The sequence below is a fragment of the Neolamprologus multifasciatus genome, chromosome 7 (genome assembly GCF_963576455.1).
Source record: "Neolamprologus multifasciatus chromosome 7, fNeoMul1.2, whole genome shotgun sequence".
Taxonomy (NCBI): domain Eukaryota; kingdom Metazoa; phylum Chordata; class Actinopteri; order Cichliformes; family Cichlidae; genus Neolamprologus; species Neolamprologus multifasciatus.
The window spans coordinates 41,988,449-42,013,418 of NC_140445.1; the positions used below are offsets into that span (position 1 = coordinate 41,988,449).

Here is a 24,970-nt window from a genome sequence, read left to right on the forward strand (position 1 = left end):
CAGAGCAGGGTTTCTTATTATTGCACTGACCTGTAACCGTCTGCATGAGGAAGTACAAGTAGTTTTAATTTGGGCCTGTGTACAGAACGAGCAAGAGTGAATTAAATATAGATATTTCCAGGGAGATAGTTACCATATCGATGCTCAAACTTAAGACAGCAGACACTTTTGGTTACGGTTAAAAGGAAGATGTGTGTCCCAGGAGGAGTCTTCCTGTAAAACAAATATTAAACTGTTAAAATTTGTGTAAATTATAATAATTGAATTTTATTTAAAGTATTAAAACACATAGTAATTAATATTATTTCAGAGTATCAACAACATCACCTGTGATATAAGACAGCCGAGGTTTGTTACAAACATTAGAAGAAGTTTGACCAAAACTCCCCTTATCTGCCACACTGGTTTACCCCATGGGGTCTTGATCAGGTGACTGAGCTCCGTCCACTTGTGTGTCCTGTGGAGGAGACACAAAGAAGTGCGTCCTGCTAGTATTGGTATTAATGGAGCTCTTTTGGTTAACACAGTATTTAAGTTTAAAGCACAAATAATGAGTTCTGATTGAGGTTTTTTCATAAAATATCTCAAGTAATATACATGTGGTTTTCATGTATCTTCATTCAAGAGCAAATACATGCATGGAATAATGTTGTGTAGCCCCTGGTCTCCATTACAAAACACCATTTTACAACAGCACCAAATCTCCATATCATACCACTCTATCATAGATCTTTAAGTTGTAGGTAAAAACCCTACCAGATCAGCATGAGTGTTAAGGTCCAGCTCATTAACTCACTCACATTACCTCACAGGTACTTACAGCAGTCCAAGCGATCTTTCATCCAGCTTTGCTGTCACAACATGTGCTTTCTTGAAAATGCCACTACCTCTCCACTCTCCATCACTCAACACCACCTCAGCCCGTGACTGCCTCAGAAACAGACCTCGTGCAGCTCCTCCGAGGTTGTTAAAAACAACCAGCGTGGTATGCACTCAGACTTTTGAGTCTGTTGCATTTTTCTTGAAGTGTTAATGTTACCTTTCTGTTCCATCTTTTCACCTCCATCACTGTGACCGGTGGACCTGCACGTGAACTCCCATTTGTGGCTGCTAAAGAGTGTCTGAATTAAGAGCTGGGGTAGAAATATTGCAGTGACATGAGCTGTCCTCACCTCTGTCTGACAAAAACAGAGACTTCCAAACTTCAGCATCTGCTGCAGCTTATACTTGTATATCTATTATTAACATTAAAAAAAAAGATGACTTGTGATTGTTTTTACTTATGTAAACAATCTGAGGACACCACTGACCACAAACAGGAATTGATCAGCCTGACTGGGCTCTGTGTGGTTTTTTTTTAATGGAGCCCCAACTGCAGGGGGTGGGGGGGCACAGTGTCCAGTGGATAAGAGGTCAGATCTCTGGCTACCAAGGCAGGTCTTAGAGCCAGAGGACGTTAATATGGTAAGTGGACCGGTACTGCTGTCGTGCTTTTCTACTCAAACTGTCTTACTACAAGCCTCATTCACACTTCCTGAACTCTAACACACTCTAACACAACACGTGCTTTTTTCTGTGCCTACTTTTAACTTAACGTTCACACACTCACACTCCCAGTGTGCCAGAGTTCTCTTGCCCAAGGGTACTTCTCGGCCTGATGTGGACAACATTAATCCAGGATGTTTATCAGTCTCAGGAGAACATGAGAGAGAACACGCAGACTCTGCACCACAGGCCCATCATTGCAACCTGGACTCTCTTCCTGGGAGGCACCATTGTCTGATCCACATTGGTGAGATTCTAAAATACAAATATGCAGATGTGCTGTAGTTAACTGCCTGTATAAAGACAGATTTTGTGCACTGTGCTTTCAAGATTAGAGCCCTTAAATACAGAGTTAGTTCTAAGGAGGTTGCCTAAGGGTTTGATAGACAAAGAGGGCTCATGGGACAAATTCTAGAAAACAAATGCAGGATTTTCAGCCCGTCTGTACCTTGTATAGCACATAATAGGAAGGGCACCTCAATCAGACCGAATACTTTCAATGAATAAAGATCTATGGCAGCCCTGCACTGGTGACCCATCTGGGCCCCTGGACACACAGAGGCTAACACGATTTAACATCATCACAAGTAAAATGTTTCGCTGTGAAACTTGGTCAGGGGGCAATGACTGAATACTTCACTTTGCACATGGTGGTAAAACTGCTCCTGTTCTAATGTTAACTAACAAAATAAAAATCCATTTTCACAAAGTCATCTTCTGGTGATTTTCAGTGAAATGGTTCACAGATGATTCCAGTTTATTTAGTCACACAGTTCGGTGGAAACACAGGTCCACATGCTCCTGTGAGAGGAGGGACATTGACCAATGCAGTATACCAGGAGCTTCTCAACATCGCTCTCACTCCTCTGTCTCCTCTCAGCTAACATACTATCCATGTACATAAAAACAGACAGTGACAATAGCATAGTAATTTATTAGGATTGAACATTATATTTCCAGATCAGGAAGAAAGTAGACAAATAAAGCTTTTCTCTCACTTGAAATTTGTACATATTTACAAAATGTGTTGCTCTGCCTCCATCTGTTTTCTTTGGAAATAAAACAGAAACTTTGTACCTTGTGTTTTTATTCCAAAAACATTTCAAGACGATCCCACACACAGCAAAAAAGATGGTGAAACTTTCATTTTTAATGGCTTTAGAAATATTTTTGGTGCACGGGAACAACACAGAGGCCGTGTCAGTGACTGAGCTTGTTTGTTGAGGGATCAGTGTACACTGATAACACTGTGCACTATACTGCTGTGTGGTGGGTGGTGCTGGAGTGTCTGCTCCACTAAAATACATCAGTGAACATCTGTTTAGTTGTGAGGGTGAAACGTGTCTTTAACCCTATAATGCCAAGTGTTTCATATTTGATGAGTTTTTGAGACTTTCTCCCCGCCGAAAAACAAATAACTTGCTCAACAAATCAACAATAAATAGTAAAAAAAACAAAATAAAAACAACCACATATATGCAAAATAATATTTAAGTTCTTTAAGAAAAATTGTCAGTAGTTTTAATGAACTACATTTGTTTTATAAATGTAATTTTCTAGTAATGATTGGTTCAGGCTTTACAGGGTTAACATGATTTGTGCCACTCAACACAAAAACAAATGGGCTTGTTATGTATCATCCTTAATGGTTTCTTCTCAGTCATTTACCTGCTGCTCATATACTACACCCACACATACTTCCATCCAAGTGCAAAACTATTTTTTAAAACTCTATTTCCGCAGTTTTTGAATTACTGCACTAAAAAGAAATGGATATTAGCAGAAATGCTTCTTTAACCTCTCATCAAAATCTCATCAGCCTCTATTCAAAGAGGCCGTGTAAACAAAGGTCAGACTGCTGCTGGTGTAAAAATACTACACAATTTAGCATGTACTGTTTATATACCTGATCTTACTGCTGACTAGTTCCTCACGTCTCTGTTAAACCACTGTGCTGTCACTGACGAGCATCCAGCGCTGCCATCTCTGTCCTCTGTTATCTGTGAGCAGACACTACAGCAGTGTCACGGAGCGCCACGTGCTTGAAAGTGTAATGCAGGAGTGTCAGTCTTTAAGTGTTGGTTTTATTTGTTAACTTTTGTTCTCACCTCTGCTGTTTGGTTAGAGTACTACCTGGTTAGAGCAGCGCTAAAGCACTTTTGCTGCATTAACCCCGCCCTCGGAAATATGACACTAAAGGCTACATATAATCATGTACACGCCCTGAGCGAGCCTCCCTGTGTGATGCACTGGGAGAATCCAGTTATCTGGAAACATAACGCTGCAGAAAAACAGAAGCACAAGTGATGAATATTTAATGGACTCTTCTCTTCGGCATGTTTGACTGGCTTCCTCGTAATGGCTCTGTTATCTGTTGTTCAAAGAGGAGCAGTTCAGCTAGGACACGCCATTTTTGTCATGACGAGAAGCAGCTGTCAACACAGGGGAATGCACACAAGGAGATTCAAACCAGTGGTGTGTATCACAGAGTCTTCTTCTCACGTGTTTGTTCCACTTTTCAGCACTTGGGCTGTTTAGTATGAGTCAGGTGCTTTTATTAAAAAGAATAGGAATATTAAGCTTCATGTAGAGTAAACATAACAAGTGAGTGCAGCAGTAAGTAAAGCACTGTCTCGACCTCGACTGTCATTCCCCACACAGGTGGATGGAGCACACGAGCCTGTGGGTGTCCAGTGTATGATGGGTGTGTTATGCACACTGGCAGGGCTTTGTGAGGGTGAATAAAGGCAATAGAAATGGGGGTTAGAGTGGACCCTTGTCCACATGCAGAGGTATGTAGTGTTCTAATATAACAGTTGTCCTTTGATTTCACTCATGGCTGGGTTTGTGAACCATCTGTCTAATAAAATGTCCAGTATCGTTATTAAAATCTTAAGTTTAATTTAAATCAGCGTATAAGAGTTTGGTGACTGTGATGGGAGAGCCCGGGTCAGTGCATACTTTAAATATGTCGCTGCCGGGTCTGAAATGATAGCTTGGGCAGAAATGAAGGACCAATGAAATGAGCAGGAAGTTTGCTACACTGACATGTAAACAGTGCACGGTCAGCTCTGTATAATGTACATTTCATCAGTACTTTGTTACAAATCCGATTAACTGCTGCTACACGTATACCTGCTGCCAGTGATGTGCCAAACACATGGAAGGCACTTCAGCTCAAGATCAAATAAACACAGATTTTTTAATTTAAGGGGTCTGTTTCATTCACAGTGAATGATGGTTTAACCTGCTGTGTGTGTGTGTGTTCTACAAGTAAGGAGTGCACAACAAGCAACCAAAGTTAGCTTCAGCAACACTTAAAAGAAATCTTGCTTGTGATTGGTCAAGTTAAGCTTTTCCAGGCTCAGGTGCTGTCGATGTTCGGACCTGTTGCTGGACAAACTCTTCTGAATCCATCCAGTTTGGCATTATTGGAGCGTGGGCAGGATAGTCTCCAGAGCAGTCTGTTACCTTGGGAAAGACTTCAGCTAAGTCAGTGTGTTACCCTGCCTGACCTTTGACCTTTGATGGTACAGTCTGTGTGACGGGAAGGCCGGGGCAATGTCTGGGGCCAAGCAGACAGAGGCAGACACACACTGTCAGCTGTGCGACTGGGTGTTAGGAGTTCGCTCCTCAGATGAAGAAGTCACTGTCATTTGGAGAATCCAACATCACTGCACCTTTGTTTTCTAAAGACAAACACAAGAGTTATGTAGCAGGATACCAGTACACAGAACACCGCTCCACCCATGACCGTCTTCACTTTGAGTCGGTCTGACTGTACCTGTCTGTGCGTCCTTCCCTCCTTTTCCTTTCTTCTTTTTCTCCTTCTTCTCTTTGGATTTGGTCAGTTGAAGTAGTCTGGAGGGGAGCTGGGACTCCTTCTCTGCTCCCTGAGCCTTAGAGGAGAAGGGGTTGAAGTTTTTGCTCATCCTCTTGGATCCAATGCGGAGGAAAGGTTCTTTGGTTGGGGCGGAGGATGAGAGCTCCACCTGATGTTCACCCACAATATTAGTCATTCAAGGGCTCATGCAGCAGCTTCCTAAACTCTAACACAAACGTGGTTTTAAAGCAGGACCTTGTTCTTACCTCTTTGGCTTGTTCTGCTATTTCTTTTGAATCCAGATCCAGGGACCCGGTGCTGTGGAACCTTAAGGAGTCGTCTGAGTTTGTGGAGAGAATGCGCTGGTACCTCTGAAGCTCCTCCGACTGGAAAAATGATTAGATCATGCATGAAGATGTGAGTGAGACGGTGAAGGATATCTATCGGTCCATTTCCACCAACTGGTTTTTATTTTTAAAGCTTCTGTCATGGCTCTGAGAGTCATTATGCCAAATTTCCACTCTCCACCTCCAAAACTTGGCATGGCAACAGGAAGCAGACATGGAAAAACAGAATTCACTACATCCAGTGCATAAAATACTACAGAGTGCATGACATGTAGTTTATTGATTCATTTGTGATGATTAGGTGAACGTGCACAGAGACTACAGCTACACAGCAGCCTGCCTGTGACGACACTCGAGTGCTCGAGTGCATCAGACTAGCAGCGCCTTCATCATACATGACCTCTGACCTGCTCTCTATTTGCGTCCACCTTCTGATTGTCTCTCCTCAGAGCCTCCTCGTCTCTCTCCAGCCTCCTCTGCGCCTCCCTCAGCCACTCCACGTCTCTCTGGTACTCTTCTTTGCTCCTCTGTAACATCTGCATCTCTTCTGTCAGCTCCCGACATTTCCGCCTCGTCTGCTCCTCTTCCTCCCCCAGCCTCTCCTCCCGATCTGCCAGAGCTCTCTCTTTCAGCTCCCACTCTCTCTCTCGTTTCCTCTTTTCTTCCTGATGTGCAGCCTGCTGTTTCTAAAACAAACCACAGTGTGATGTCACAAGAACTGGGCTCAGGAAGCTGGGTTTAAGAGTAGACTTGGATGAAAACATGAATCCTGTCAAACAATGGAACGATGAGCTCACTGCAGCCATGACTCAACATGTGAAAGCAGCATTAGTGAGAGCTAACCTGCAGGCTGGCCACCTCCTGCCGCTGCCTCTCCAAACTCCTGTGCTTCTCCTGCTCAATGAGGGAGGAGGGGCGCGAGCTAGTTGAGGATGAGAGCGAGGAGCAGGAGGAGGAGGAAGAGATGGACTGTCTGGAGGAGGTGGTGCTGAGTTGGCTGTTCAGGGCTTGCCTCTGGTCCTCAATAAATGAGTCCTGCTGGATGACCACAGCCTGCAGGCAGGGACAGACGGTCATTGTAAAGTGAAAACTTAGCCTGAACGTGACCTCTGCTGTAAACGTGTATGTGTACCTGCAGGGAAATGAGCAGCTCATGGAGACGTGTCACACTGCGCTGGAGCTGCTGGAGAAACACACCATCACACCAGAGTCAGTAAAAACAGCTCAAACTGCTGTTTATACAAATAAGACCTCCAAGTACATCACATGACTGGGTTCATCTTTATTTTCCTCCTGACATGTAGAAAGAGCTAGGGATGGTCACAGTTTTCAAGAAAAAAATAACAGTTTATGCAACAACTTCTGTCCTGCTGGTGTCTAAGAAGATGAAATGTGTAAACACCACCAGCAGGTGGCAGCACTGGACCTACAATTGCTTGCAGCACACCATTAAACAACAGGAAGAGAATAAGTGGCTTTGCAGAAAGCTGCAGCAGTCAGTGAAGACAAGCTTAGACTGGGAAATTCTCAGTGACGGCAGCTCATCGCAGAACGGAAGCAGAAACTGTATTCTTATGAAACAGCCACGTCCATATTTTCAGCGTCACTTTCAAAGCAGTTTTGAAGCTTTTCTTGCAAAATATATTCTTTGTCCTGTCCTTATCGGAAGTCCTGTGTGATGTACCTAAAGTGATGGAGTAGTACTAGTGTGTCTGTTTGTGTTTGAATGAGGAGCCCACTTACTTCATTGTTTCTCTTTAGCAGGGTCTGCAGGCTGGCAGTGGCTCCCTGAGGCACACACACAGTTCATGTTAGCACATTACAAAGTGCTGGTCAGGTAACATCAGGATGTGGACTGCAGCGAGCAGAAGTCAGAGGATCGTAAAGTTCTGAACCTCTGATGGCTCACAGCAGAAAAGTAAAGTACTGTGCAAAAACATTTATCGCACATATTTCCATTTTTTAAAAACGACTGTGACGTCAGAGAAGCAGCCTTCGATGTCTGCTCTGACTGACACTATCAACTACACTATCGACTCAACTTCATAACACTAATATATGCGCTGATCTTGTTCTTTATTACAGCGGTCCCCAACCCCCGGGCCTCGGACCGGTCCGTGAGTCGTTTGGTACCGGGCCGCGAGAGTTGAGGCTCAGGTGTGAAATGTATGGTTTTCATGGTTTTTATCGGTTTTCAGCGTTATTTTGTTATCGTTTTTATCGTTAACTCGGTTTTCCTTGGTCTTTTCACGTGTGTTATTAATAAATCTTCTTTTTTTCGGTACCGGTACTAGTTTTATTTTGTTATTTTGTTTGTATTTATCCGCGACACCTTAAAGGCCGGTCCATGAAAATATTGTCGGGCATAAACCGGTCCGTGGCGCAAAAAAGGTTGGGGACCGCTGCTTTATTACATATGGATTTCCTACGCTGTTTATAGCAGCCATGCCTCTTCCCATTTGATCAGTTAGGCACATTTCGTTTTCATCACAGTAAAACCTGCAGGAACGTATTAAAGAAATGATTCGTCTTAAATGAGATGAATAACTGTATGTGAAACACACACATCCCTACCTTCTTCAGCACGCTGTCGGACTCAGTCCTGCGGAGGTCCACTGACTCCTCTCCCTCTTCCTTTTCTCCATCTGACAGTAAGAGGAGGTGAAGGGTTTTAAAGGCTGGTCATGATAAAGACTGCTGTGATGACGGCAGAGTCGGTCTCACAGGAGAGTGAACACCTGCCCTGACATCTTTGATGACCTGCTCGTGTCTTACTCTTGCTGCTGTTCATCTGATGACTGTCGAAGCCTCCAAACGTCTCTGCTCGTCTGGGCAGGCAGACTGGTCCCACGGCGCCCCCTGTCAGGCCGCCTGGACCGCAGGCCGCTGCACCAAAACCTCCGCTGACCAAAGCATGCAGGGCCTCCACTGACAGAGAGGAACAGGATTGAACATGTCATCTCTGAGATGCACATGACGAGAAGTAACCTCAGAGGCCTGCTCACCTTCTCTCACAGCATCATTTATAACCGGCTCTCCTTTGGTGACGTTATCAGGTGTGGCTCTGAACAACATCCGCTCCATGACCGATGTGTTAGCATCCTCTGGAGACAGACTGCAGTTACCCAGCTCTCTAAAGATGTGTATCTTCTCCTCCAATAAACTGATAATCTGCTCATCCTTCCTCTGCAGAAGCTCTGGAATCAGGGACAGATGCAAACACACTCAACACGACACGGGACTCCCCGCCCACTACAGCACGTTAACCGGAACATCGGCTGCTCACCGCGGATCTCCTTTGCTCTGTTCTCCTGGTGTCTCCGGTCTTCTTCCGTCTCACTTGGGAGTCCCTCATCCTTATCTTTCTCCCTGTCAGAACACAAATGAAGGCCTGGCGTGATGTTCAAATACTCTCCAGCTTCTGCTTTCAGCTCAGATAAATGTACCACATTGCTCACAACACTCAAACCTACACTGCTGGAAACAGAGCAGCTCTAACTCCTTTGCTAGATAAAAAATGAAAAGCTTATTTTAAAGGCCCTACAAGCTCTGCACAGAGGTCTGCCATACTGAAGATTTTATTTCTACTTCTTTCATGGGTTTTAATTTGTGGTTTCAGTTATTATTGTCAGTCATTTCATCTTAAACTGCTTTTAATTTGGCGATCTCACTTTAATTTAATCATTATTCTAATTAATCTTTTTTTGTTCCTGCTTCACAAACAGTTTTGACGTGTATTAGATTTCTTTACTGGTCAAATGTTGTTGTTTTTTTCCTAAAAGACCTTTTTCGCATTACTTAGCTGTGCTTGTGCTTAGCTTTGTCTGATGCACCATGCTACATCATGTACAGAGTTTGATGGCAGTGTTAGCCACGGGACCTCACACTGTGCAGCACTACTTCTTCCAGCAGGGAAGAAATAAAGTTTTGCTTTTTTGAATAGATAATCCACAAAGTGAGCTCCACACTTTGGAAATGGTGCATCTGTAAACGGACTGCCATACTTGTAGTCTTACTCACCCCTACAAGCCACATCAAAGCATACATCCATACAGCACTTTACTTTGTGTTTATCCACCTCACACCCACGGCCTCTTAAAATCACCAGTGCAGCTGAGGCGCATGCTCGGACTGTGGGAGGAAGTCACGTAGGCACAGGGGGAACATGCAGACTAAAAGGCTTCAGCCGGGGTTCAAATGAAAACTTTATTGCTGTGAGGAGACCGTGCTAACCGCTGCTGTGTGCTGCGCACCCTCTACACTTATGTAAAACATATTATTTCCTTTGAGCCTTCATGTTAGGAACAAACGTCTGCAGAAAGGACTTGAAGTGCATCTGCCAGTGATCTTTGTGTGTGTGTGTCTGTGTGTTCTCACATGCACTGCATAGCGTCCTGTATAATGGCCATCCATGTGTTGCGCTCCTCCTTGCTGCTGGCCAACACTTCCACCATTTCTGGCTTTTCTGTGCCAGCTGTGATCAGAAACAGACCTGCAGGAGACACGAGGCAATCCTTGATGAAACCATTGTGGTTCGTGCTGACTAAAAGCCAGACTGAATCACACAGTGACTGAAATCCCCAAAAGATGTGAGAGAAGGAAGGAGACTGACCTCGCTCCTCATTTGCCACTTCTCTAACAATGAGTTTGTGTAAGGAGATGACCGTGGAGCGCTGGTCCTGGGAACAAAGGCTCCAAATCAAACCGAATCCTTGGGTACGATCTTATGTATGTGCCGAGTGCCAAACTTACCAATGAGGCAAATACATATTTCTGGTCTTTTTCCTGAAGAAAGACCAGCACATCTGTCAGGAGCATGGCGTGGACTTCTGCAACACACAGAAACAAAGATTACAGCGAGCTCCAGTCTGAATAAATTCACGTCAGGTTTGGTCCAAAGATGCAAATGTGATGAACCTTTGAGTCTTCCTGCAGAGTTTTTCAGCTGCAGCGCTCCATCGTGCAGCAGCTTCCTCCCTCTGATCAGGTCCTCTTTAGCGAACATCTGACCACTCTTCATCCTCATGATGGACTTACTGTCAGTGCGACTGCAGTGAGACATTAAAGGTTTACACTCAGGCACATTTAAGAGCACTGCTGTTTCTGCAAGCTAAGCTTACAGAAAAAATCTAAAACTACATGCAGAGAGTAAAACACAGGCTGAACATCAGCACTGCTCTGAGCAGTCAGCAAGACTAGAAAAGTGGTATATATGTGGAAGGTACAGCCCAGGTATCAGCCAGCCTTTAAGCCAGCCTTTAAGCTTATTCATCATTCACCGTTCATCAGTTGACATTGTGTAACGTATATGTCAGCATCTGTGGAGCGCTCTGAGCTAAGAGTGGGCAGGGAGGGGACTGTTTGGAGGAATGAACTGCTCTGATGACCTACGTGATCAGCTGATCCAGGAGTAGGCAAACTCCATCACTGACACTACTGAGTACCTGTACACCTCCTTCAGGCGCTGTTTCTTCTCCTGCTGGTTGACTTTATTATCCACAGCCGTAATCAGCTCTTTCACAAGGCGCAGCCCGTCAGAAACCAAGCCGTGCTCCTTATCTGACTCTGTTCAGAGATTCATAAAGAGTTTAGGATGAATTATGTTCTCAGGAAAGATGATGGACACAGTGTCACTGCACAATTTTTAGGTGACGTTTGAAGAACAATGAAAGATGCGCTCGACTCCGTGGATGCTGCCACGGGTCTTCATTCTTACCTTTGGTGTGCTGAAGGATCCTCTGGATCAGAACAGGATATTTGGTGATCCTCTGAGTCACCAACAAAATGCACTCTGGGATGCTGAGCCGCCGCACAACACTGCTGCTCATTGTTCTCTGCACACAAAGATACTGAGGTCATGCATAGATCCCAGACAGTGCAGGTGAGGTCCTCTGATGTGCTGCGTGTACATAGAGCAGCTCTGACCTTGACGAAAGCCTGAAAGCGTTTATCTTTGGCGTGCAGTTCTTTGTACAGACTGACGGCTTCGTTGTGGCGACTGCAAAACTTCCCATAAACTTTCGTCATGCGGACAGAGCTGCAGCCTGAAAACTGAATTTAAGAAGTCACAAAAAAGAAAGTAAACACATTTAAGGTGGAAGCAAATTCAGCGCTTTCCATAACATGCTGTGAATATTGTAGTTCTTCCATTAACTCAAAAGAACTACAACTTAATGAAAAGACTGCCATGATCTTTACTGCAACCATTGACACTACCAAACGACACCCCTGATTTCCAAACAGATATCTTAGAGTTGAACTTAACTAAAAGACAACAGCACACACTCCACACACGAGGAGTGTAAGGGCCACCAGAAATGGATTTATTTCAACTTTATTTACCACTGTCACGCACGCATACACCTTCCTCGTCTCACCTGTTTAACTAAGATGTCTCCAATGCTGCAGATGAGGAAGTTGTTGCTTTTTTGTCTCTCAGTTGATGCATTTCTTTTTCTCTCCAGGAGCAATGAGATGAATTCTGTGTGTAACTCCAAGAGATCGTCCAAAACAGGGAAAATCTAGAGAAATGTTGGACAGACAGGTCGTTATACTGTGTGTACCCAAGCGTGTCCACGGGTGAAATTGCTCTTTGATCACCTTGTTCAGAGTTTGAAGATCAAGCTGCAGCTCCTTCTGAAGGCCTTTGTGATACACTTCCGACATAATCTTCAGAGTCCTCACATGGTGAACCTCCGTCTGGTACAGCTCTGTGCAGAGAAAACACTCTTATCTCCATGTTTGGCCCCGACAGCAGTCTGTCACTCCCAACTGAGTCACAGCACAGTTTACCATAAATGACATCTTGTCTCTTCACTTCATCTTTCTTCAGGGACTTCAAGAACTTCTTATCCACCATGCCGCTCCAAGAATCAGCTTCCAGATCTTTAATGTCATTTTCAAACTCCATCAGCTGGGTGTCAGTGATCTCAGTACCTACACACACACAGCAGCTCAAACTATCATTCTTTGAATCTAAACTGTGTGTGTGTGTGTGTGTGTGTGTGTGTGTGTGTGTGTGTGTGTGTGTGTGTGTGTGTGTGTGTGTGTGTGTGTGTGTGTGTGTGTGCGTGTTGTGTTCTACCTTCATCAGTGAGAGACTCAGTTGAAGCGTTGACTTTGCTCCCCTGATGGAGAGAGTCGGTGGACTGGGACAGCACTTTGAGGCGCTTGAGTGCAGCATCGTCTAACCTGAAGGAACAAAACTATGAAGATGAGCAGGATTTTAATGGCTTTGCTTTCTACATACATCACATAGTCCAAGAACAATATGACGCCTTTGGAGCTGCCACTAGTTCTAGTGACAAGAATAGAAAAACTTGTCTTCACGTCTGTGAAGAGCACATCGAGTGACGGCATGTGTGCTCAGTGCTGAGACAGTCACTTGTGCTGGTGTGCACACATGACGTTTAGAGCTAACTGGGAATTTTCAGAAACAAAGTTAATTAGTCGTAACGTCTCACGATGGTATGTTGCTACTGGAGATGCTCTTAGCCAGGTTGCTGTGAGGGCTGAAGGTTCTGCGGTTTCTTCTTGGAGACAGCATAGGAAGGTGGTCATCGGGCATTGTTACTGTTGACCAACGTGACGATGAGGACCTTGACGACAGCGATGATGTAGAAGATGTAGCTAGATAAAAATATATCAAAACAGAAAATGAATTTGATTATTTGCTCATTAAAAAGCAGCAATCTAGTTCTTTTGTAGTCACTCTTCTTCATACTATGAGCCAGAAGGTGTCTATCAGTGGAACTCTCAATATGCTGCTGGGACATCAGAAGCTCTGTCTACCAATCAAAAGCAGCTCCCTCTCTCTGCGTGTGCTCTGTCTGCTCAGGTCTGAGTTGCAAGCATGCTTCATCGAACTAAAGCTCCTTCAGAAAGGCTGCATTGCTACCTCCCAGTGTCCTTATTTGACTTGCTCTTTTACAAACTGAGTAAAAAGTCAAACATGCTGCACTCAGATACAATCATAAGCTTGTTCTGTGTTTGTGCCACTAAAAGCCATCACTGTAACGCTGGCTTTGGAGTGACAGCTGGACCTTTTTTCTATCCTGACAGAGGAACAGCACTGATTGAAGACAGGAATTTGTCTTCAAGTACATGTGTACATTAACATTGTGTTGCACTTTGCAGTGCGGACAGTGTGCGTTTGTGCGGCACCTACACAACGTGGAAACCTCTCTTCTTTTGCTAATGGGCTTCTGCTGATCATGGGAGTGGTGGAATAGATTCAAACTCAGCAGCTTTCTTAGTAACACAGCTTTGCAGATATTTTAAAGCACCTATATCTAAATGAATGATTTGAGACCCACAGCTTTATTTTAATGGTGACTAGGACATATACAGATAAAATTACCAGTCAAATCTGAGGGAAACTGGGGATTTTTAGACGGATTGATATAAAGGATTCTTTGAAAGTGTCTGTCTTTAGCTTTAGTTGATTCGCTCTCCTCCGTCTCCTCTGTAAAGTTCTCCATGTGTTCTTACTTTTACTCCTCGTGTTAACAGACGACCCAGGAACGCCTTCTGGCACCGCTGCTTGCTGATAGAGACAAACATGACAGATTAAACTTAAAGAAGACTTGCAAAATACATTTCTGATGGATTTATACCTCACCTCTAAATTTGAACATGTGATTTTGCTGCTCATCTACAGTTATTCCTGATGGTAACACATTCACCATGAGTCTGTGTACCATACCTACCTTTATTCTGTTCTTTGCACAGACAGACGGGCTCTCCGTGGATCTGTCACTGACGAGGACCCCACAGTCTGCAGGCAGCACAGAAACAGCTATGTTAGTGTATTCACCCCCAACCACACACACACAGGGTGCCACATTCATCTCACATACTTAGTCACATAGTCTTACTGACCACTCACAGCACTTTAGAGTGCAGGTCACATACATTTATGCAATGCTATTCTTACAGCTGCCATAATGGCAGGAGCTACAGTGGCTCATCTCTGCAGCAGGCCCGCAGCGTTTCTGACACACATGCTATATTTCACTTCATAGCTGGATGTACTCCATCATCAGGATGTGGTGGGTTCACTAAGGAGGAGCCTCATCATCAGCATCACTCTGTTAGGCAGTCTGAGTGCAGCTGGAGCCTCTAAGCACCGTGCTTCCCTTCATTGGTCCTCGGAAATTCTCCTTAACACTCTTCCTTGACCTCATGACCTTCTCCACTGAGGTCACCGTGAAGCGGAACAGGAAGTTTTGGACTATTCAGCTATAGCCTTGATATTTCCGTCTCTTTAACACTACAACATCCTTTGACACTCTTCTCTTCTGCGTGCACAGGCAAAGAATCCAGAAGGCAGTGACTGCTGCCATGGCTTCAGTCCGGCTCACAGGAAGAAGAAATACCAGCGCTGCTCAGTGCTACCCCTCAGCCTCCAGGCAGATACAGCTATGGTATCAATGTCAAACTCATACCTCGCCTCGTTTTGAAGTCATCACATTCACACACTTGTGCATCCATGCCGTCCGCACACTTACAACAGTACTCCATCAGCCTTTTATGGCTGATGATTGAAAAACTAAACCCATAAAGAAACAAGCACAAAATCATCCGCCAGAGAAACTGGCAGGTTCTTTCCCCAGGTTTGGCTGCCTCCTCCAGACTGTGCCACTCAGCTTTAACCTTTTCTTTTGCTCAATTTTCCAGCTTCTTTGTACCTGCAACACCTTCCATCATCTTACCTTGAGTATTTTCCTTCAGTTTGAGGCTTCAAGTCTGCAACTCCACAAATACATCAGTGTCCAGTCAGCTCTGTCTGTAAAGGCTGGGGTACTAAAGAGGTCTGCTGGTTGTGTTCCTGTTATTAAAGGCCAAACAAGTACAGAGTAGATCCTACCACAGCAAGCCCAGCAGCTGTGTGGACTGTGGGTGAAAAACCACACAGAACCCTGTTGCTGTCTGATGACTGCCCAGACTATTAACCACTACTAATCACGACTAACCACTTTTATATAAACAACTACAGCATTATTACACAGAGCAGTATGATGGTGTTATCAAAGGTGTGAAAAAGCATGGAGATAACGAAGTATGGAGAAGAGGAAGTGGTGATCCCAGACTGGAGGTGAAATAAAAAGCAGGAAGGAAATGGAAAAGGAAATGCAGCAGGAGAGTAAGAGAGCTGGCACGTGTCAGAAAGACAGCGCTACGAGGGTCTTACTGTTGCAGGAGAACGTTTCCTTATTGCACAGGAGTCTGCCGCTGTGCTGACACAGCGTGGAGCTGTGGGGGCACAGGGGGGCCTTTTCTCGTGCTTTGCTCTCTTGCTTACCCTCCCCCCTCCTCTCCTTGTCCTGAAAACAGCAAAGACACCAACACACTTTAAAACCTGACATTTCTCATTCCTTTGAATTGAGATAGTGCACTGTTCATTTCTGCATGCCACACACACACACACACACACACACACACACACACACACACACACACACACACACACAGTTCCTCTTTTGTTGTCTGTCTGGTTGTTTTGCAGAGTTCTGTCCGTCTTGATGAAGCCACTATTTTACCATAACGTATATGATGGCATTAGATAAAAATAAATCTTTTTCTGAGATGTATGATGTCACACTTCGTTCCTGTTTTTGGCTTTAGATTTTCTTTGACAGTTTCAGCAGGGTTTTGTATTGTTACGTCTCAGTTTTAGTGCAGTTATTCATTTATTTGAATATTTGGTTTCACTTCAACTTTATTTAAATTCAGTTCCCTCTTTGGTTTTTTGGGTAGGGGGTCTGCTGCGTACGAGAAATGCACCAGTTCACATTAAACTCGTCTGAACTCAGACTAATTACCTCTAACAAATGCCAACAAATGCCACTGTGTCCACACTGATATTTGGCATATAACCTGTATCATCCTGTGATAAAAGGCAAACACAGCACATCAAAAACATTTTACTATTCGATTTTTTCATGGAATAATAAAAATATCTCAGTTTAAACACTTGATATGGTTTCTGTCTTCTATTGTGAATAAAACATGACTTTAAGAGATTTGTAAGATTTGTAAGTCATTGCACTGCGAATTTATTTCCACTTTACACAGCATCCCACGCACGGCTTTGATGTGCAGACCTGTAACTGCAAAGCTCTGCAGTGAACCACAAACTATCGTCACACTGACTTCACAGCAGTAGCCCACAGGTAGCTGCAGTGGGGTCAGCCTGACTGTGCTTGTATGACCCAGCCAGGCTTACAAGCCACAGATCATCTGATCATCAGATCATATAGTCATCGTATAGTCCGGGTGTCCAAAGCACTATATTAGTATCTGGTGTATTTTTGCTAACCATGAGAAAAAATCCAGTCCACTCACAAACAGAATATCAAATATTGCAGGTATATTTGGGTCAGTTTGTATGCATCCCTAGTCACAGAGTACACAACTTACACACACATGGCTGTGTGCAGTCCAGCATGCAGAGTGACAGTGAAGACTGTACAGGTGGAATCATGGCGGAAAAGTTCACTTAAAGAAGAAAGAGAGCCACAATGGAGCTCTTTGTGACTTAGAAAAAGAAACTATCAAAAGGCCTGCATGAATGCATGAAGAACAGACAGCTGGTTTCACTTCATTACAAACTAGTTGTCTTTTATGACATCTGTGTTCTCTGTAGCAACCCACAGAATTTTGACACTTCCCCCTTTGACAGATACAACATGCAGACAGTCTGCAGCGCTATGCTGAACTGCCCGCAAACAAACAGTCTGACAGCTACAACTGCGAGCAGTTACAATGAACTGCTGCTTTTATAACTCTGTTCTACTTTATATATCACCCATTCACTTTTTCTGATTAATCACATTTGGACCAGAAAACAACATGGGGTCAGTATCCTGCCCAAGGACACTTCATCCTGCCGACTGGAGGAGCCAGGGCTCGAACCACCAACCGTGCGATTAGCAGATAACCTGCTTAACATCCTGAGCTACAGCCACCAAAGTTTGGCATGCTGTGTTTTAAATGCTTCATCACCCAAAAACACAGTGAACACAGTCAAATGTTCACCTGTGCTGAATACTTCATGCACCTGACAAAGTATGGAAAAATTCATCATTTCAATACATTTGCAAAAATAAAGAATATAACTGAAGTACGCTGGTCTTTATCAGCCAGGGCACACACATGGACACATCAGCGTTACGCTCTACAGTCATCTCCAAACATACGTCACAGTGTTAGAAAAGAAGAAGTGGCTGCATCACATCCGGTGTGTAAGTATTTCTCACCTTGACTTTCTTGCTCATCTTGTTGCGGAGGTAGCTGAATCTCCGACCAATTTTAGGCCCTCCTTTTCCCTCAGTTTCGCTCTGCAGGGGACCTGGCTCATCCTCTGAAATACTGAACAACACAAAGGGAACTTTCAAAGGCACTATGCTTATTTCTATTTATATCACCAAATGTTTTCCTGTTCTCTCAAATAAATGAAACCCATTAACATTACAGTCATGGGCCTGAAGAAACAGAATAACAAACTCAAATGAAAAACCCAACAGGATCAGCGTGCCATGCACTCAGTTACATGCAGCCTGTGCTGCATCTCTTCAGTATGATGTGCTTTAAAAGTGAAGCAGAGAAAAAAAGATTTATTAGCTTCTCTTCCTACCTGGATGCCAGTGACCCAGAGTGACTGCAGAATGAGTTCACACCTGCATGAGGCAAAGACGACAATCATCATTTGATCAGGACAACACAGCTGTAGTCTGAACTGCACAGTAATGTCTTCAAAGCCACAGTTACAAAGCAAAGCCTGCTTTTAGTAATTGGTTGACACGACAACAAAAGCGATGACTGATGAACTCCATTGCACTTCTAACCCTAATAAAACGACTAAACACAAAGTTAACCAAAGACATTGGCAGATGTGCTGAGTCAGTACTAGTGCCGTGCTCTGTATCACTGGCAAGACTACCGTAAGAAAAATAAACGTGCACAGCTACATACTGTTTTTCAGATGTCAGCAGTTCCTTTATAGCCTGCCTTACCTTTTCTGTGGGCGGCTTCGTGTTTACAGACTGCATCCTATGTGCTCTGTGTAAGTGTCTCACCTGCAGCAGCCTTCAGCATGGCTGCTCAAACAATCAATCATTCCCTTCATACTTTGTCATGGGTAATATTACGACAATAACACTGTTTTAGTAAAAGAACCACCTGAAAGTAATGTTAATGCACTAATGTATTTGAAAAGCAGGTCAGAGGTTTAGGTCACATTGAACACGGCACACTGAAAGGGAGACACTCGTCACACTTACACAAACTAGTTTATTAGTTTAGGCTTCTGAAGACAAACACGTGGGGTCCAGCAATGGGTCGACACATTTGAACTGCTTTGATGGTCAGTGTTACAGGACACCATACTGACAGAGGGAACACTACAGGGACATTCTTCATACTTACTCCCTCCCTCCTCCTCCTCATCACTGGAGGAAGAGCCAATGGAAAAGAAGCGTCTAGTTTTTGGGAGGAGCGGAGAGATACTGACAGAGAAGCTGATTCGTCGCTTTGATGGAGGAAACCCACTCGCTAAAAGGTATTCATGGGTGCAGCAGGATGAAAGAATCTTAGCGGAGAACGTCGAGAATCTTTACTTCTCAGAACAAACGAGAGGCAGAGACAGAGGACTGAGCACAGACTCACCCTGTACGTCCCGCTGAGTGACGGTGACCATGGAGATGGATTTGGTGAGAGTTGGATGATGAAACATGGCAGGACAGCTGACAATCAATGATGTCTAACAACACACAAGAAATGAAAATGACAAGTATATAAATCCGTCCTCTCATCGAATAACAAAGCAAAAAAACAGTAAGAGGACACACCTGGCTATCAATGCTGCTGCTGTCTCCTTCCTGCTCCTCCTCGGTTAGGGAGGCCAGAGACCCCCTGTCCAGGCTCTCCACCTGTGAACTCCTGCCTGCAGCCACCACCTCCTGATCACTGATGCTGGCACGCTGTGTCTGGTCCTGCACCACTGCTGCGCCCACTTCTAGACTTTCTAGACTGTGGCTGGATGAAAGGAGAAATGAAGTAGGACCATGTTTCCTGACTCAGGTGGCACACTGTTTTCTGCTGGTGATGTCAGTGCATGGCTCCTCCACTTATCACTCACTACTGTAGTATAAAACCAGTGCTCTGCTCTGTGTCTGTCTCCTCATAGTAAGTGTGCTATGCTCAGTAGTTATTATTTTACAACTTTTATACTTTTATAGCCTTTCAGGACTTTCTGCCAACTTTCTTTTAATCTAGCTTTTTGACAAAGATACAGGCCCAACCATGTCCAGGTTCTATCCATCCATCCACGCATGCATGCACAACCCTGATTTATACATCAGTGTCGTTGGTGACCAGCTGTCATAGGGCGAGAGGTGGGGTAAACCATGGATGGGTTTGACTGTTTTTACATCCCGGACGAACCCCCAAATTGTTATATTTCACCAAAAGACTTGGGCAGAGAGTGGAATAAGAATAAAGTGTCTGGGTGGAAAAGCTGTGCACCGGCTCCACAAGAGAAAAGAGGCTGGCACCTGGAGCAGAGAGAGAGAAGCAGGGCGCAGCCACAAAGCACACAGCAGGCCTGCTAGGCTGAACCACACGTCTAACCAGACCTCATTTCATAATGTGCATTAGTATGTTGTTGTGTCATCTTTCTCTGTGCTCGTCTTACATCACTGTCAAGTCGCTCTTCTGTTGAAGAGCTGTTGAAACGAAACAATATCTGTGTATTACTGTTGACTTCCACCATTTACCTTCTGCTGTCTATTTGCTCCTGATCAGGAAAAACCAGGTTGGATGGACACCAGCTCATACTGGAGAAATGGACAGATGGGGGATGAATTGTGAGAAACATGCAAAGAAAAACAAAGAAAAGAAAGAGAAGATGTTTGATGGCAGGGGTGTATTAAAACAAGAATTAATGATAATGGTGTTGTGGTGAGAAAGATGTGTCTAAGCTGTTAATTTAAGTTTGTCTGAAAACTGGCACATTGCTTTAATTCATAACACTTGGACTCACATCACAGCAACACAGCCTGAACTGCACAACTCAATGCAGAAAATACTGTACAGAGGTAATAATCATACATCTCAGCACTACAGCCTGAGTTTAAGAGAATCTTTCCATCTCCACCTCAGTCTCAGCACACTTTGCTGACCTGCTGCTCTCACTGCGCTGATGACTTTTCCACTGGATGCCATGCTTGGGCCAGGGAGTGTCTGTGTATGCCGTGTGAGCAGGCTGAGGCTGCACTCTAGTAAGAAGGCAGGAATGCAAGCCTGATTCAGCTGCTGTGAGGAATAGCGGTGTTGCACTCACACTCTAACAACTCAGTTTAAGGTTCTTGTCATTGCCTCACATTTGAATATGTGTTGTCCTTTTTATCAGTAAATCAGTCATTTCTCAGCTGTTTCTGAATGTGTGAAACACGACTCACAGAAATATCAGCCTAGACGCACAAAAAGATAAAGTATGTGGCCCTGCAAGGAAACAGAGGCAGACGTGAATAAAGCAGGTCATGGAAGACAGGGTTACCTTCTTCTGTGGAGAGGGGTCTTGGCTTGTTTCACCTCTCCTGAAACGGTCTTCAGTGAGCTGAAGGAAGGGGCAGGCGGACTGTTAATGACAACAGGAGGAAGATACACTCGTGAACAAAGATGTGGAAGCTGGCTTTAATTTCTCCTGCTGCTCGACACGGAGCAGATGCTCGGCTGCTGTGTTTGCACTTACTGTTTGCAAACGCAGTTCATGTAAATAACTCTGAATGCAATTGTGTTCTGAAAAATATCAGCCAATCTGGAATTTGACGTCAGCAGGAATTTTCAATAAAGTTGGGAGCGGTGTCAGAACAGCCCGAGGTTCCAGTACCTGCTCTGTGAGAGCTCCACGTGTGTGGCTGTGTTGGTCCTGCCCGGCTCCCAGCTATGGCGACGCAACGGAGACAAGGAGCGACTGGATGTGCGCAAGACAGCTGATGACACTGGAGTTTCTGGAAGCTGGTCTTTTTTCTCTTCTTCATCGCCTCCTCCCTCTACCTCGCCTCCTCTTTCTCCTCCTCCTCCTCCTCAGATGTATGTCAGAAAAAAATATTACAACCACTCACCGGTTAAGAATGAACACGTAACAGGACACATGCAACACACCCAGCACATAGTTCAAACAGTTACTACAAATACTAATGACTAATGTTCTAACTCTGGTAAATGCTGAGAATATGGGATGTTTCGCTGGATTTCACCAGAAGCTCACTGTGTCTGTGACCTGAGTGAAATCGGCCCTGATCTACTGTGCATAGCAACAGACAGATTTACTTTCAGCTCACAGGCAGACAGACAGGAAGTAGAACATGCCAAAAAGCTTGTAATTATTAACTTCTTCGAGGAAATAACAGTTTCAAGTATCACTGTGTGCTTTACCTCTGTCCTCCATTTCTGACATCCAGGACAGTGTGGAGCTCTGAGGGGACACAGCGCCAGATGTGTCCACTGACAAAGCTGCTTTGCTGGGACTGACAGCTTCTTGCATCAGTGCATTACTAGTGGAGGAGTGGGCGCCACAGGCCTGGCTGTCCATGTGCCCAACACCAGTCTGAGGAGCCTCAGGCTGGAGAGAAGAGGAGAAATGTGAGGTGGATTTTACAAAGATGTAAAGAAACACAAAGCTAGGGCACTGACACACACACACACACACACACACACACACACACACACACACACACAGTAGTAGATTTCCTAGAATATAGGATATTTTAGAAGCTGGGCATTGGATTGATTTGAAAGGGCCCTGTGAGAAAAAGTTCTCAGGGAAAGAGCTGAATGTGGTCTGTGGAGGATTATGAGAAAAGCTGGTGGAAAAGGCCTCTTCCAGAAAAAATGAGTCACTGCTCACACTCTGACCAGCTCCAAATATTTCTCTGTGACAGCAGAGAAGTTCTGCTGCACCAAAACTGCTGATATTTTGTATGTGTGCGTGCATGTGTGGTTATGGGAGTAAGAAGAGCATTGATTATGAACACGTGGCAACATTATTTCATACAAATGTCAAACACATTGTGTGGTCTGATAAGTTTGGATTTCCTTCAGCTGGCGGGGTCAGACTTTGATGTAAACTCCTGCCCAGTGTCAGTGGCTCAGGCTGAGGCTGGTGGTGTATGGGTGTGGGATCTATAAGTCGAGCTATCGCAGCTGATCGTGTCCATCCCTGTATGACCTCAGTGTACCGTCTTATGATGGCTGCTTCCAGCAGGATAAACAATGCACTTCAAAGCTCAATTGTCTGCACTCAAAAGTCCCCCAAAAACACAAGAGCCTCTCAAAGCAAAGAAGCGACGTATTCGTCAATGGCCAAGTCAGTACCCTGATTTCAACTTAACATGCTTTTAAGTTACAGAAGATAGAAGTGAAAGATAAAGACCCACAAACAGCAGCTGCTCTACAGTCCTGGCAGAGGATGTTAAAGGAGGAAACACAGCATTTGGCGATGTGCTTGGGTGCTAAACTTCAAGCAGTCACTACAAATTCATTCATTCTTTTAATTAAAATCATGTTTGATTAATTAGCCTCTGAAACTTTGGACTATGCATAGAAATGTCTGTAATTCCTCAACAGTTAATGTGGTATTTCTGTGAAACCCTAGAATTAAAGCTGAAAGTCTATGTGTGTGTGTGTGTGTGTGTGTGTGTGTGTGTGTGTGTGTGTGTGTGTGTGTGTGTGTGTGTGTGTGTGTGTGTACCTTGTGAATTAGACCATTATCCAGCTCAGGAGTGACGTTCAGGCCATCTTCCACCACCGACTCTCCCTGCACCAAACACAGCGACACACATGTTCCTCGGTCTGTGTGAATATCTGTGAAGAAGAAGGAGGAGGACGGTCAATCACTTCCTGCTGAGTGAGCGAAAGACAACATGAGTTGTCACATTAGAGACTGTGGCATGTTATAGCGCTGGTAGAAAGGAAGTTTATCTCATATCACACAAACCACAGAGAAACAGGCTGTTTCTCTGTGGTGTGTGAAAGCACACTTTATCTGATAAAGTTTAAAGGTTAAATAAATAAGCAAACATTAAGTGCTCAAGCTTTAGATTTACTGCAATAATAAATTAAAGTTTATGTTCTGAATTGTACCATGTGGCTCAGTGAGTGTTTACATTCCAGGGCTCGCAAAATCGCTAGCCCGACGTCCCGGGGCTAGCGATTTTTCCAGTCGGGCTACCAAAATCTAACTCAGCCCTGCCCGTCGGGCTATCATAGGAAAATATATGTCAGTGCTTTTGCATTCTTTCGCCAATGTAGCTGAGTAATTATGTCATTGGCATCGATGAGCCACTGTCAATATGTGACATATTGAAATCGCGTTTGAATTTGCGCTTGCTTTTTGCTTTCATTTTCATTTTGCGATCGCGCGAACGGTGTATAGAGAGCGGCAGCACTGATTGGTGAGTGACGATTAATTGCGCACCAATTCCTCTGACATCGTCTTATCACTCATTAGCTTACTATTCAAACGCGACAAGTGAAATCTCTCGCAGCAAGCTTAAACATGTGAGAGGTTGAGTGCGCAAAGAATCGCTGATCATTATGTAAGTACGTGTGTAAAAGCAGCAGGATTTACGCTGGTATTTTAGTTCTGCAGAGCCAAATAAGACAGGTCAGGGTGAAGAAGGGGCAGCCAAAGAAAAGCCGATCACAAAACGGAAAAGATATGACAAATCGAGCCTGTTCTCACTCCCGAGGCGTAACATGGCGACGTTTTGTCACGTCCCGCGGCGTTCCTTAGGAACGCGAAAGGAGACTTTCGGCGTTCCAAGGCTCGCAAAATTTCAAAATCTCTGGTAGCCCTTCGGGCAGGCATTCTTCAGTTTTTGGTAGCCCAAAATAAATTTAAGTAGCCCGAATAAAAAAAGAAATTTTTTTTACGTTTTGTTTCCTTTACAATATTATACATTAAAGTATAATATTGTAACGGAAACAAAAATTAATCAAAAAAAAATGTTAAAATACAAATCACAACAACTGTATAAAAATTAAAACCATCAACTCAAATACTTGGTTCTAATTGAACAGAAATTTCTATGAACTTGTAAGAACTGTGTAGAACATGAATCAGTCTGTGTCAGATCCTGAATCTGAAATTTTCACTGAAGTCACGGGTAAGAAGTAAGTGGAACCAAGATCTAGGCCATTTGCTTTTTGAAGTTTGCAAAGACTGCTAAATTCTGCCAATGGTAGTTCA

The 24,970-nt window shown here is 44.2% G+C and overlaps 1 protein-coding gene across 10 annotated transcripts in view; it reads right to left on the reverse strand.

The window, feature by feature from the left end:
* Positions 1-2,459: 2,459 nt before the first annotated feature.
* akap13b (A-kinase anchoring protein 13b) overlaps positions 2,460-24,970 on the reverse strand; it is a 61,472-nt gene continuing 38,961 nt past the window's right edge. For 4 of the 10 annotated variants that reach the window (XM_085166233.1, XM_085166234.1, XM_085166235.1 and 1 more), the window contains 35 exons: positions 23,471-23,583; positions 22,156-22,342; positions 21,608-21,803; positions 21,275-21,355; positions 20,493-20,552; positions 19,566-19,752; positions 19,384-19,477; positions 18,353-18,395; positions 17,976-18,087; positions 15,908-16,040; positions 14,424-14,491; positions 14,206-14,260; positions 13,179-13,344; positions 12,800-12,906; positions 12,508-12,651; positions 12,316-12,425; positions 12,093-12,236; positions 11,641-11,766; positions 11,432-11,549; positions 11,160-11,280; positions 10,633-10,763; positions 10,468-10,544; positions 10,328-10,394; positions 10,093-10,207; positions 9,002-9,084; positions 8,721-8,912; positions 8,491-8,643; positions 8,290-8,360; positions 7,459-7,503; positions 6,848-6,898; positions 6,559-6,768; positions 6,123-6,401; positions 5,635-5,754; positions 5,330-5,537; positions 2,460-5,234 (listed from right to left, as the gene is read on the reverse strand). In XM_085166233.1, the coding sequence (XP_085022359.1) occupies positions 5,179-5,234; positions 5,330-5,537; positions 5,635-5,754; positions 6,123-6,401; positions 6,559-6,768; positions 6,848-6,898; positions 7,459-7,503; positions 8,290-8,360; positions 8,491-8,643; positions 8,721-8,912; positions 9,002-9,084; positions 10,093-10,207; positions 10,328-10,394; positions 10,468-10,544; positions 10,633-10,763; positions 11,160-11,280; positions 11,432-11,549; positions 11,641-11,766; positions 12,093-12,236; positions 12,316-12,425; positions 12,508-12,651; positions 12,800-12,906; positions 13,179-13,344; positions 14,206-14,260; positions 14,424-14,491; positions 15,908-16,040; positions 17,976-18,087; positions 18,353-18,395; positions 19,384-19,477; positions 19,566-19,752; positions 20,493-20,552; positions 21,275-21,355; positions 21,608-21,803; positions 22,156-22,342; positions 23,471-23,583 (4,223 nt within the window). In that variant the 3' untranslated portion in view covers positions 2,460-5,178. Of the gene's footprint in view, positions 5,235-5,329; positions 5,538-5,634; positions 5,755-6,122; positions 6,402-6,558; positions 6,769-6,847; positions 6,899-7,458; positions 7,504-8,289; positions 8,361-8,490; positions 8,644-8,720; positions 8,913-9,001; positions 9,085-10,092; positions 10,208-10,327; positions 10,395-10,467; positions 10,545-10,632; positions 10,764-11,159; positions 11,281-11,431; positions 11,550-11,640; positions 11,767-12,092; positions 12,237-12,315; positions 12,426-12,507; positions 12,652-12,799; positions 12,907-13,178; positions 13,345-14,205; positions 14,261-14,423; positions 14,492-15,907; positions 16,041-17,975; positions 18,088-18,352; positions 18,396-19,143; positions 19,270-19,383; positions 19,478-19,565; positions 19,753-20,492; positions 20,553-21,274; positions 21,356-21,607; positions 21,804-22,155; positions 22,343-23,470; positions 23,584-24,970 lie in introns of all 10 variants that reach the window. The other 6 variants (XM_085166242.1, XM_085166238.1, XM_085166237.1 and 3 more) reach the window with 6 other exon arrangements.